The sequence below is a fragment of the Corvus cornix genome, chromosome 6 (genome assembly GCF_000738735.6).
Source record: "Corvus cornix cornix isolate S_Up_H32 chromosome 6, ASM73873v5, whole genome shotgun sequence".
Taxonomy (NCBI): Eukaryota; Metazoa; Chordata; class Aves; order Passeriformes; family Corvidae; genus Corvus; species Corvus cornix.
The window spans coordinates 28,684,568-28,698,041 of record NC_046336.1 but is presented as its reverse complement, the minus strand read 5'-3'; the positions used below and the strand labels follow the sequence as shown (position 1 = coordinate 28,698,041).

At 40.3% G+C, this 13,474-nt stretch overlaps 1 protein-coding gene across 7 annotated transcripts in view; it reads left to right on the top strand.

Moving 5' to 3' along the window:
• Positions 1-6,953, top strand: part of CCSER2 (coiled-coil serine rich protein 2) — a 61,754-nt gene extending 54,801 nt beyond the window's left edge. For 4 of the 7 annotated variants that reach the window (XM_039553536.1, XM_039553535.1, XM_039553534.1 and 1 more), the window contains one exon: positions 1,726-1,847. In XM_039553536.1, coding sequence (XP_039409470.1) covers positions 1,726-1,820 — 95 coding nt within the window. In that variant the 3' untranslated portion in view covers positions 1,821-1,847. Of the gene's footprint in view, positions 1-1,725 lie in introns of all 7 variants that reach the window. The other 3 variants (XM_039553531.1, XM_039553532.1, XM_039553530.1) reach the window with 1 other exon arrangement.
• Positions 6,954-13,474: the final 6,521 nt, after the last annotated feature.

Here is a 13,474-nt window from a genome sequence, read left to right as displayed (position 1 = left end):
TAATTTTATTTAAGCTGTAACCCTCTCAGTGTACTGAATTATTCCTTGTGTTTAGCATTTCTTTCCTGTAGGGTTGTATGGTTAAGAAGGATTCACAAAGTTAAACTAGTTTTGGGTCACATAAGGAATAATAGTTTGGTACTCATTTGACACCATTTTGGAGGCTTCTTTGTCTTATTTAAAAATCTTTTCCCTCTTTCCAAAAGAGTCATATTCAGACTGTTCAGGATATTTGCCTTCCATGTCTATCACTGATAGGTGATGTCACAGATCCAGATTTTCCCTTTCCTTACATGTAGAACTGTTATATTCTAAAGGGAAAAACTGCTCATAAATAAAAAAAATAGAACGAGAAACCTTGATTATCCTCTCATTAACCATTAAATTTTTTCTTGATGAGGAATTTTGAGGATTCAGTTTTCAGTAGTAGTCCTGCCAGGGAAAAGATGAAAAGCCTAAAGAATCCTGAGATGGGCTATGGCCCTAAAAGTTTAACAGGAATCTGGCATGCACAGCTATCATTGCATTCTTCCCTCTGATTCAAAGAAGAGCTAAAAAGACCAGACAAATAACTGGTTTTCTCTTTACAACTTGTGAATAATTCAGGAGAGTGACTAAAATGACACTTTTAGTCAAACCTCCCAAACACAAACATTGCTTCATTTTTATTTGCTCTATTTCACTAGTAAACAGAATAAGCTTGTTTACTGTGTACATGCAATCTGTCAACTGGTGAGAATCCAGGTAGTTGAGTGATGACTAATTTGTAGTAATTCAGTTCCCCTCCTTTGTAAAGAAAATGAGAAAAATCATCCAAGCCTGCTAAAACTGTAGTTTAAATTGTATTAGGTTTTGGAGTTTGCCACGAACTGCAGAATTTTTAATAATGCTTCCAAGATCCGTATCCAAGTTGCAGGTCTAGGATGTATTGTGAAGCTAGTACACCATTAATCTTTCAAGTCTCTTTACAGGACAGAGCAAAGAGAATAGAAATTACCCAGAAGAGGTACTGGCAATTCTCTTGTCCGATGCGTGTCTGATTAGATTGTATGTTCTGAAAAAATGTAAAATCTTCTACAGTTACCTTTATCCTGTGGTTATCAGTGTAGTAGTGTGTGATCTCTAGTTTCACATGTACTCTGCTTCTTTATCAGCCCATTTAAATTCAGTTCAAGATTACCTAAGCTTTGTCTGTAGCCTGATTACCACATACTTCCATCAGATTTTCTGGCCTCAGTAAGGCAGGGAAAAACCTCTAAATGCACGTGGTCCATCAGACTCCTTTCCTGCCTGTGCAGTAAAAAGGTTGGGATAGTTGAGGTCAGTATGCAGTGAGTAGGAACTGTAGGCTGGACACAGCTGTTGTGTTGGGTTAAGCACTTCATTAGAACTGATCTGCACCGACGTTAATTCTTGTGCTGTCCTGCAGATTTGGGTGAAACCATCAACCATGCCTTCTTCATGTTTCTTTTTTAAGCCGATCGGTTTCTTTTTGGTCTGTATGTTATTGTTTATTTCAGTGCTGGTATATTTTTTTTTCACTTCAGTTACAAGTTCCATTTGTGCGCATCCCATGAGCCATCCTGTTTGGCCACAGTCAAAGTTTTGATTTAAAGACCCAGATATACAGCCCTTATCAAGCATCCAGTCAGCGCACGTTGGATTCAGAGCGTATCTGGTGTCTTCTCTGCCTAATATATTCTTGTATTATTTTCTCTTCAACAGCCTCAAGTACTACAGCCTTCCAGCAGCCTTCCCAATTCCACAGACCTCGCCCAGGGAAAACTAATAAAAACTCTACATACCGAGGCCCACAGTGAATATCCTAAACCAGATCTGCATGACAATAGAAATGATCAGAATCCAAATGCTGCAAATGTCTCTCTCCCAAATAGCCTGAATGACGGAAACTCTTTAACGAGCGTACAGTTAAACACAAAAGATGAAAATGCATCCTATATGGACAATTTGAAAAACAAAAACACTGAAGACCCTGGAGAGGTGGCTGATAATAAGAAAGGTACATTACCACCTCGTTCCCACTTTCAGACCTCTACACGAGCTGATGCTCCAGAGGTGCAGACTGGATTATCTGTGAAAGGTCAACCCTCATTCACAAACCAGGCTTCTCAGCCAAAGACTTCGAGAATCGCGAAACCCCCAACTGCTTTAGTGCCTCCTACCATGGCCGTTCTCGTACGATCTGCAGATCATTCCGCTGCTTCCAAGGAACGTGAGCTTCTACCACTGAGTAGTTCAACTCAGACACAGCCAACATCTGGGCAGGATAACCTAAAGGGTAAACAGAGTCAGAAAGTGTCTAAACTTCGTCCACCAACTACGTCCTTTGTTAAATCCAAGCAAGTGAGCAGTCAGAAATCCACACCAGTACCTCCAGAGCCTCAGAACACCTCCCTGAAGTCTAACATCCCGAGGCCACCAGCCCAGAGAAAGGAAAACGTGCAAACACACCCTGCTGGTTTGCATTCCGGGGACAGCACGGCCTTCGGTCGGCATTCCCGTCTCCCGAAAACAAAGACACACTGAGGACGTACCCACATCTCACTGCACAATGCCATGCCATAAACCACTTCCTGTGTTGTGACTGCCTTGGAGCCTGCCGTACCTGCAGCCTGCAAATCCCAAGTCACTGTTCGAAATTGCATCTGTTTTAGGGCTTGCATTCTCCATCCTGCCGTGTTCTGAGGCTGATGTTACGAGCTGTGCAGTTTCTCTTGAGAGTGCTTTATTTTATCGTTGGTCTGTAATAAAGATGGTATTGCAATCTTAGTCATTAAGCAAATACTGAAGTCCTGTGGTGACCACAAATGCCAGAATGCTGCACTATTTCAGGATGGCAGAAATTATTTCTTACCTCTGTTTGAGTTATTAGACAATGAAATCGCTGTTCTGTTTAACTTCTTGGTTCTGAGTACTCCTTAGGTCAGAGTGGTAGAAAATTAGACTGACTAGCAGATGTTTTATTGGCCATAATTCTGACTCTGTATTCCAGAGGCCTATGCAAAAACCCTTGTATTTATCATTCTCTCAAGACTGACATATTTAATGTTATTTAATCTGAGGGGTTGGGTGGGTTGTGTTGTTTTGTTTTGCTGTAATCTGAAGTTGCTCTGTTCTTTATTTATCCCGTTTTCACTGTTCACAGCCATTCGGCAGATTTCACAGGGTGAAATGAATCTTCTCGCTTAAACATCATCGTTTGTTAAACGATTGTGGTATGTTTTTATTGTGTTGAATAGACACATTACTGTGTAGGTTCTTGAAATGCAGTGCTAAGGATGTTTGTCCAAACCTTCCAATGCAGGCTCTTGGGAACTGGTAAGTAGGGAACCTCTGGGAATAAGGGGTCCAGAACACCTATGTTGAGGTTGCACAACATGCATTTTAATTAATATTTTAAACTTTTATTGTTCTGCTTGTATTTATTGATTTCTGTTTAATATTGAAAGACTCTGAAGTACCTGACTTGAAATTTTGCACAAACTTTGCCATATGTGTAAGAATTTGAAACTATTTTACAGAATAAAACTTATATTAAAAATGCAACTATTTTTTAAAAAAGGAAAAAATTAACCCACTTACTTGCCTTGAGCAATCCTACTATGTCCTAATCCAGAGCTGGTACTCTTAAGAGTTTTTCAGAGATGTGTTATTTTGGTTTTGGGGTTTTTTTTGTAAATTTTTTTTTTTTTTTTTGTTTAATTTCTGAAGAAGTGCATGATAAGTGGTAAGGAGCTTTTTGGGGAAATAAAGCAGAAAAAAAAAATCAACTTTTTTGTGCTCTCTAGGAGAAGTTTTTTTTTCTGAAAGTAGTCTTGGTGCACTCTGGGACCATGACACAAATGATGTGAGTTACATGTGTGCATATCCAGAAAGCAGAAGCTTTCCAGAAGTTTGATGTTATGTCCCATCTCCAATTCTTCCCTTCTTTCCCATGACTCTCTTGGATGTTACTGGTTGGGGATTTTTTTCCTCCTGTTCTTGAGTCGGTTTTAAAATCAGCAGCAGAAGGTCGCTGCAACAACTTGGCTCAAAATCTGTTCCTGAAGAGCACATAATGTCAGTAAAATGCAACACAGTGTTAGTTTGTTCTAGGCTCTGGCTGTAGGACATGGACATATTACAGTATTTTCTTTGAGAGAATTAAAGTGAGTGGGTGTAGACATTTCATAAATGAATTCAATATTCAGCTTCTATAATATAAGCCCTTTATCTGGGTCTATCCTGATGGACGCCTCAGTTGGGTGAAGGAAAAGAGTTGTCTCACCTGAGTTTTCAGTACATAGTTGATGTTCTAGAATCATTTTGCATTTCTCACACTGTAATTTTATTTAACTGACGATGAAGTGGAAAAATGAAAAGCTTGGGGGTGAAAAATGGGTAGGGGGAGATTCTTTTTCAGAACTACTTATATCAGTCTGAAATAGGGGAGCTGCAGGACTTTCTGTGAACTGAGGCGATGACAATGAAAGCAAGACATAACAAGACAAATAATGTTAATTGTGATAGTTGGTATAGGATCAGAAACCATAACTTGAGATTGCAGTAACAATTATGCTCCGGGAATAATTTATTTCCTTGAAAACCATTGGATCAGATGGCATTTAGTGTACGTATTTGCTTTAAATAAGAAAATAAAAGTGACTTTTTATATTCCCCAAAACTAGCTCCTGGCAGCTAACTGTTTCTCAGGAGTTTAAAGACTGCTGAGGGAATGATCAGATTCCTGGTTCATTTTCCGGTCCATATAGATTTCTATGGAAGGTGTGTTTTTTAAGTTTACTTTCCTTGAAGAGAAGCTGATTTTATTGTTAGTTGTATATGATTTTGTGTAAAAATACGATTTTCACCTAATGTTATTGACAGAGATCCGTCATCTTCTGCTTCTTATACTGGAGGTATCGCCAGCCTGATGTAGTGATGTTTCAATTTTTATGTTTACATTTAAAAGTATAGATATCTGTCTGCACCTTTATTGAAAATTAAGGAGATTATCAAAGCAAATTAAGCAAAGAAAATCGAGATGATCAAGGTTTTCATTAAAAAGACAGTTCCTAATTTTTCTTTCCAGAAGAAAAAAGTTATATTTATATGGGCATGTGTATATGTGTTAAAGGAACATAAGTAGATTATAGTCCTTTTTTATAGCATTTCCCCATTTTGTTCTGACAGATTAGTGAGACACTGAGCTGGAGCCAGCAGGATTTGATCATGGATGAGACAGATGCTAGCCTGGCTTGTGTTTGTGTTCAGCTGCTAACCCGCATCCCTCTAAGACACCTGCATGTTTGGGCTCTTCATACTTTTCCAGGGAAGGCTCTGTTGCACGTATAGTAAGTCCAGAGTACGGGCAAAGGCTGTCAGGAGATGGGCAGCTGGGAGAGAAGTGGTGAAGTGAGGTTTGAAGCTTCACCTCGGTGAAAGATGGGGTTTGGGGAGTGATGGATGAGAGGGCACTGAGAGTGCTTGTCAAATGGGATTAAGTAAGTATTTTCAGGTAACATATCTACCTTATGAAAGGTGCAGATATCTCATCAGTACTGGTGCAGATTATCCAAAATGCATACATTTAAGTATTTGATATCTTCAGGGGTTTTTTTTTAGGTTTATAAAACTGATTTATTGCCATTTTTTTTGGTTTTGATTTCTCATTCTTTTGTGCAATATTCACAAAAGTATTAAACTACTGTTCAGTATGTGTGTACAGAGGCAATTACGCATTTTAACAAGTGAATAAACACAAAAGAAGAGAACAGAATTGCACTTTAAATGAGCTTTATTGCTTGGAGTTGTGCCTAAAATAATCTAGATGCCTCCTGCTGTGTGTGGCTTTTGTTCGAAACAAATTTCCCCGGTAGTGTTGCTGTTTCCAAGGTATTTTCACATCACTTTCACAGAATCAATATGCACTGTAGCATGTTTAAAAGTATTCATATAGTGTACTGAGTTTTTGTTGTGCAATGACTTTAATTTAACCGTGGAATTCTAACACTGATGATGCAGCCAGATCATTATTGCCTTCCCCTTCCCTGAAGCTAGAACTTCCTACTGCCAATCAAAGCTAATGGCAAGATTTCCCTAGGACTAGCATAGCTCTTAAAGAATAATGGTCCCAGAATATGGTTTTGAGAAAAGAAGTGCAATATTATCTCTCAGACTTTCTTGAAATAATTACGAAGGCCCTGAAAATCCAAAACAACACAATTTTGAAACAGTTCCAAAAAAAAAGGGTTCCTCAGCTTTCCATCTTGTAGCAGTGAGAGTAGACAAAACAACTAGACTGCATCATAGGTCAGTCCAGTTCATTTCATCCTTGATCAAAATGCTGACTTGTCGTAACAATGCCTGAAAACTGAATACCATTTGCGTGACTTCCTTTGTTTGCATGTCACAGCCATATGCACATTCTAAAGTGTCATACTGGGGTAGGTTGCATGTTGGGGGGGAAGTATTTCTGGTTTTGCACAGCACATAATCCTCCTAATATGGACATTTCCTTGCTGTACAAATGGAAATCAGTTCTTGAATTGGGCTTCCGTAACTGTTCCTTATCTTGTTACAGGGGCTTTTTTCTGAGCAGAGTGGATTTAATGTGACCCTGGTGGTAGGGCTCAGTATAGTCATCTTACAACTGTGCTGTCAAGGAAATTCAGTCACTGTTGTGGTAAAGCTGCTCACTGCCTACTTAATTGTAAAAGCACCACCATAAACCCAATATAATTCCTGTGTAACAAAATCTTCAATTCAGTACTAGCTAAAACAAGAGGTACCCTTGCTATCTGCTTTGTTGTTTTTGGTTTTTTAACACAGGCCAGAGTAAATACTGTATATTGGAATTTGCTTGTAAAGTTGATTAAAAAACCTGTATGTAAAAATTCTTTCCTCAATGTTGCTCTAGTGAATAAAAATAAAAGTCATAATTCTAATAAGTATCCCTTTCTCTTGACTATTCATTTGTATGTTTTTTCAAGCCATTGTGCAAAATGTAGATAGAACTGTAGACAGAAAATTTGGGGGGACAGGGAGATTAGGTTTATGCTTACAGTGGATTTTTTTCTTGGAACTATCTTTCTCCAACAGAAATGGCAGGCTTTTAGCATGAGACTGTTATTAAAGGAAAAAAGAAAAGGAGGGGGCAAAAAGACTTAGAAAAGCTAAACATTTTAATGTATTGATTGCAGATGAACATGGACTGACACTGCTAATTCTTAAAGGTGTGTTATGGCACCTGTAGTGCAGTTGAGAAGAGTATTTATTAGTTCTCTTACGCAATTAACTAGTTAAAATCATCATTTTAAGATACTTAGAGAAGGTTATTTCCCCACAGAAGTCCAAATGAATACAACATGTGCAAATATGTAAGTCCTAATTGTATGTCAGTATTTTGCCCATAGTTTGAATGGTTTGCTGTTCTTGAGATGAAAGGAAATCTGCTCCATTAATTAATCTGACCTACTTCAGTAGATGGAAGTTCAAGTTTGAAACTATGATCAAAAAGGGAGGAGAATCCTGGTTTGAAATAAGAACATTTTAAATATACTGCAGGCAGGCACTTGTAATCTTTAACCTCTAATGTTTTATTTTGAGCTTCAAGATGGCCTTTGGAAATTTTCATGGGTTCTGAGGGTGGAAAGAACTCCTGAACAGGGTTTCCAAGCTCAAACACATGTTTTAGGTACCTCCTTAACCGAGGCCCAAGAAGGAAGGAAGGTAGTGGGAATGAATCCTCCTGCCTTGTAGTTCTCCTGGGTAATTGTGCTCTTCATTACTTGGTGGACCAGATTATGTTACCGTGATGTCTAATCCTTACCAATGTGATCATCAGATGTTAAACAGCTGATGCACTGTGCAGCTGATGACTATGGAAATAGTGTCCCTAAAAGCTGTCATTGACAGCTTCCCTGTCTTCCTCATCCAGAGGCAAAGGCTTCTTGGCCGTGGTGAGCAATCCTCTGCTCTCCAAACTCAGAGCAGTGGTCTCCTGAGCCTGGAGCAGAGTTGCTTTATTGCTGTTGGGCAGAATGTCACACGTGGGGAGAAAGTGAGACAGACAGGGTAAGACATTTCAGTCATTTCCCTTCCTTTGCAACCCAGAATCAACACCCCTGGCACCTTTCCTTTGACAGAAATGTCTGGAGGTTTTAAGAGCACAACTGAATACAGCTGAAGCACAAAAGTTAATATTGAAGTATTTGTAACATCAGCTGGATTTGTGCAGTTGCTGCTTGGCCTGGGTTATGGATATTAGCTGCTGTTTCAAACAGGAATTGGCTTGTAGCAGAAGGCACTAAACATAAATGCTCCAGCTCTAAAAATCAGTTACTCAGATATTTAGTGCTAATCAGTCAATCTGAAAGCTAAAACGGTGGGTTTCTGTTAGGATTTCCAGGAGTTTTCTCTGAAGCCACAGGCAGTAAGAGCCCTTGGGTCTTGTACAATACGTGGGCTGCCCTGCATGCTTGCTCCAAGTCCTCATGGAAAATACAGTATGAGTTCTTAGTAAGATGCTGAAGGCAGAAGTAATTGACCAGAAGCTCTGTTTTAAGAAGGATTCTGAATTCGATCATTCCAAAGGAGAGCACGATCTGAAAACTTCTGAGCTGTTTGAAGTGCTGCCCTCCCCCACAGCCTCTGAGAATCGCTTCAGTTGTTGAAAGCATTTCATGACACAGGTTGGCTTTTAAAGCCTGTTACAGTGCAAGCCCCTGAAATAGTCCAAGGTGAGAGGCATTTAAAACCAGTTGTAGACATGGGAAATTCCAACAGTTACTTCATTTGGGTTTGGTTTGGTTTGGTTTTTTTTCCGAAAATTCCATAGAAATGCACCAATTTGGGAGAAGCATTTAGATTTCAGTGGAGCTTCAGATTCTGACATGTTGTTGTCAGCACCTCTCCGATCAAAACACTTACTTAGATTTTATTCTGAAGAGACCTGATAACATTGTTATCTTGGGTGCTACAGTTAGAGGCACCCTTGAAAAGCAGCCCTCATTTCCACATGAGCATCAGAGTGCCTTTTGTGTACACAGTGGTCAGTCTAGGGGTGGTAAATATATTAATTTAGCTGTATCAGAAGCATGTGCATATTAAACCTATGAGCATTTAAGGATTTGGATCATTTGGTGTGATAGATTTCAGTGCTTAGTAATACAAAAGTCGAGCTATTCCCACAATTCCATTTTAATTGCTACTCAGTTTGACAAACTGTGCTAATTATCCCATGCTACCTTTAATCTCTCTGCCTTAGTTTCCTCATAAATAAAATAAGAATAGCACCAGTGTTAGCAAAGTCAAGGCTTGCAAGATTCTATGCTGACAGCATGAAAAAATTCCCTGAGGAAATGAATCCTCCCTTGTTTTCTTGAACACTATATTAATCTTCCTGCATTTGCCTGCTCAGGAGTCTTAAAATTTTTTTTTTAAATTCCTTGCATGCAAGTTTTGTGGACCTCGTTGAGACTCTTTTATTAGATCCAGTGAATTTCCATCTTGTAAGGGTTCTGTGGCAGTTATTTACAGGAATTCATGGCATGTAAATGAGAGGGAATGGTTTCTCTGTGTGAGTTAAATATGGCACAGTGAACGAGTTCTCTGAAGCTCTATAAGGAAATCCTCATGGAAATCTCTATCCCAAACAGTGCGCTGGCAGTCTCATGGGGTGGTAGGAACCTGTGGCCCCACCTTCCAGGAGGATCCCTAAGGTGTTCATCATGTTTATACCAACAGCTGTGTGTGGGATCCTTCCTTTTTAATTCCACTCACCTTTGGCTGAGTGATTGTGTGTCACTGAGACTGCTACAGGCAACCCTGAGCTCAGCCCTGGTTTATAACTCTCTGCTAGGTAGTTTCTGGGGTTGTTGCTGTGTTTTCCTGTCCCCCAGTGGCGAGGCAGCAGCCCGCAGTGACAGGGGACAGCCCGTCATGTGAGATGCTGGATCAGGCAGGAGTAGGGAAGCAAGAGACAGCAGAAGGTTGTCAGGCTGAGCTGATCTGCCAGGATCTGAGCTTATGTTTCTAGAAAGTCTGATGTTCAAACCATATGCTGATAAGCTGTTGCAGATTTGGTATTCTCATGCAGAGAAGCCTAATGATGCACAAGCTCTCTGCTAATCATGCTCCTGTGCGTTTTATCCTGGCATTTGATTCCCGACTTCAAAGGAATTAGTTAAGGTCTGTGTGTGAGCGTTATATCAACAGCTGTTAAAAGCTCTGTGTGTGGCATTTCTGGGACATGCAGGGCACTGAAAAAATACTGTATGTTTGGAGTTTGTATTTAGGCATGAAAAATGTGTATTTCCTTTAAAATGTGCTTCTAATTACACTTTTTTGAGCTGCTTTGAGAGTGTTCATTTTCTCAAGGGATTACCTTCACAAGTTATTTTTCTGTCATGTAATATAGTCTGATATCATAAAAATTTATTTGTTGTAAAGGAAAAAAAGGGTCATGGAAGTTATTTCACAGAGCTGCATTACACTCCTTATATTGCTGACACAAAAGAACACTGCATCATCATTTGTTTCATATGTTTTCTTGTGTCCCATCCTGGAATGTGCTAGTGCGGGAACAAACTAGCAAATTTGAGGAGGGGTGGGTGTTGGAAATACACGGATGACTTCATGATAAATGTTATAGAAGGGCCTTTCAGCAGCTACTGTGAGTAGGAGCGTGGGTCTCTGTGTTGTGCTAAGCGCTCTAAGCTCAGTACCAATTGCCCAGGCCTTAACAAACATGTTTTAGGCAGCGTCTGAAGGGTAAAACCCTAAATCTGATCGTAAACATTTTCTTGGTAAAGCACTTGGAGCCCTACTGACAGGAAAAGACAAGAATTAGGATTATTACTTTAATTGTAAATTCATAGCAGGCAGGTGGGTAAGAGCGAGCAAGACGAAACACTTTGTGTGGGAAAAATCCCGTGGGGAAATACTTGGGTCTATTCCCTTTCTCTGTAGGTCAGCTCAAAGCGAATCGGTGTTTTCGGGAGGTTCGTGCTCAGGCTCCTGTGACAGCAGAGGGCAGTGCAATGCAAGCAGCCGGCCCTGCCAGCTCCTGTCCCCGTGTGTCACACACCTTCCCAGGCATAGGTGGGGCTCTGGCGCTGCGACGAGCACGGAGCAGGCGTCTCCTCGCCCTGTCCTCCTTGCTCTGATGGGCCAGCCCCAAACTAAGCACTGCTGATTCACTGTTTGCAGCGAGCAGGAGCAACGATGCTCAGTGGAAAGAAGCAATCAACTGTTAGGAGGTGGAGGAGGTAAAACAGAGTTTGGAAGCCCCAGCTGAAGAATCTGTGTAATTTGAACTGGAATAAATTAGTTGTTTTCCCTGCTTGGTCTCTGTGACAGGCTTGTCTTGTTTCAGCCGGCTGTATTTATCATTCAGCTCACTGACGGCTCAGGTGGGAAATCCGCAAGGGAGATGTGAGATAAAGACTAAACTCTCAAATGTGTTGGCAACTCTAAGCCCTTGTAGAAATCTTTGACTGCTCTTTCAGTGCACAAACCCTGCCGAGCAAATCCTGCTGGGAAGAAGTGATCATTTCACTACACCAACACAATTTGTTGTGCTGGTGGTCACTGTTGGAAAATTACTCAAGGAGAACCTCTGTGTATTTACTTTCCTGTTTAATCGTGTGTAAACTTTCCTGTACATAAGCAGAAATCAGTCTCACTATTGGGTCCTGTTTTCATTGCATTTTAAATGAGCCTGATTTCTTGAGCATACTTCTGTTGTATCTTTAAACAGAAATAATTACTTGCTCATAAGTTTCCTTTAATTTTGTATCCAGTAGGTAACACTTCCTCCTCAGACCTTCAGCAACAGAAGTCATCACTTGTGCTTGGGCTCAAAACTTTATTTGGATTTTATTCCTGTGAAACATGAGGCCTGTTGTGATCAGATTTAATTTGAAGATAAGATTTCTACAAGTACAGCAAGTACTAATCAAGGTTAGAAAAACTTACAAATTCCACATTACTGCCCTGAATTAAGATACATGTAAGCAAGCAATTTTTCAGGGAATTCAATTACTAATATATTAGACCTGGGGCTTTACATTGGGAGTCTCTTGTTTGTTTGACTTGTAGCTCTGTGAAACCTTGGACTCAACCTTTTTTATTTTTCTAGCAGTTCCAGTACTCAAGGAAAAGATTCTTAATAACCCCTACAATGCAACTGTTTAAAAATGTCCTTCTGACCCTTCAGGTAAACTGAGTCCACATTAGCCTGTCCCCATGTTCACATATAATTTTTCCCTTATACTGTTTATTCAGAAAATCTTTCCTGGTCTCTCTTCTCAGATGGAATCCTTATTTTAACCAATAGCAAGCATATCACTCTTAAATGACAATTTATTTTAATTTTAGCAGTAAGCAGCCAGGCCTTTATACCTTGACTGTTAGCTCTGTGGAAATAAAACATGGTACTCAGCAAACATGCTGCTGCTGGATCTGTGTCATCTCTCAGGACAGTTGTGTTTTGTACCATTCTGTAGAATAATTCATTTTTTCAGACTGAATCCAGCAGAGGGAGTTGTTTGGGTTTTGGTTAGATTTTTTTAAAGTAGTGATGGCTTTTTTTCTCCTATGTTCCACAGACGCTATAGTATGAGTTACTGTTGGTACCTACCAGCAGCCTGAAGAGCAGGAAGCTGGTGCTGCCTTATGTCAGTGTAGAAGGCTGACTTCTCCTCAGTCATAGATTACATTTGGTTTTTGTACTTTGTAATTTGGTTATTGGTAGCTACTTCTTTGTCCCTCTCTTCCCCACTGAGCCGTGAGCATTACTGAGTTTATCTTTTCATTGCCTCACTACAGAGGACACAAACCTTTCAACAGCAGAGTGCAGACTGACAGGGAATTAACCTCTTACTTGTGGAACCAGGAAATGTCCCGAGTCTGCTCCTCAGAGATGTGTCCTTGCTGTCCAAAGCCCTATTGTCAGCCTCTGTGCTATCAAAGATGTGGGAATAATTAATTCTCAGCTTCGGGGTTTGGGTGGTTTTGTGGAAAAACAAAGCACACACTGTCTGAATTCATTTTAACTCAGCTATTTATGAGTCTCTTTGAAGCTGCAGCTTCAGTATGGATTCCACCTCTGTTTTCTTCCTTTAATTTGCTCCATTAAAACATGCCTGACCTCTCAGCATACCTTTGGCACTTGCTGTGTTCTGACTGGCTGCAGCTGAGCCTGCTGCCATAGCAGGGCATCTGAGTGAGATCTGGTGGAAATGCACAGCCCTGACTCCCAGAGCAGCTGGCCCAGCTGCTGACAGATCTGTACAGGGCTGTGCCTTCTCTATTGCTTTTGTTTTGGAAGCTAATGGCCCTGGCTCAAACAAGACCATTTCCCAGGATGGACCATTTATTCTGACATGGTCTTCATGGTTGGTTTTTTGGGGTTCCTTGGGTTCTTTTATTGTTTTGTTTGGGTTTTTACCTGCACAACACTAAGGTGCCT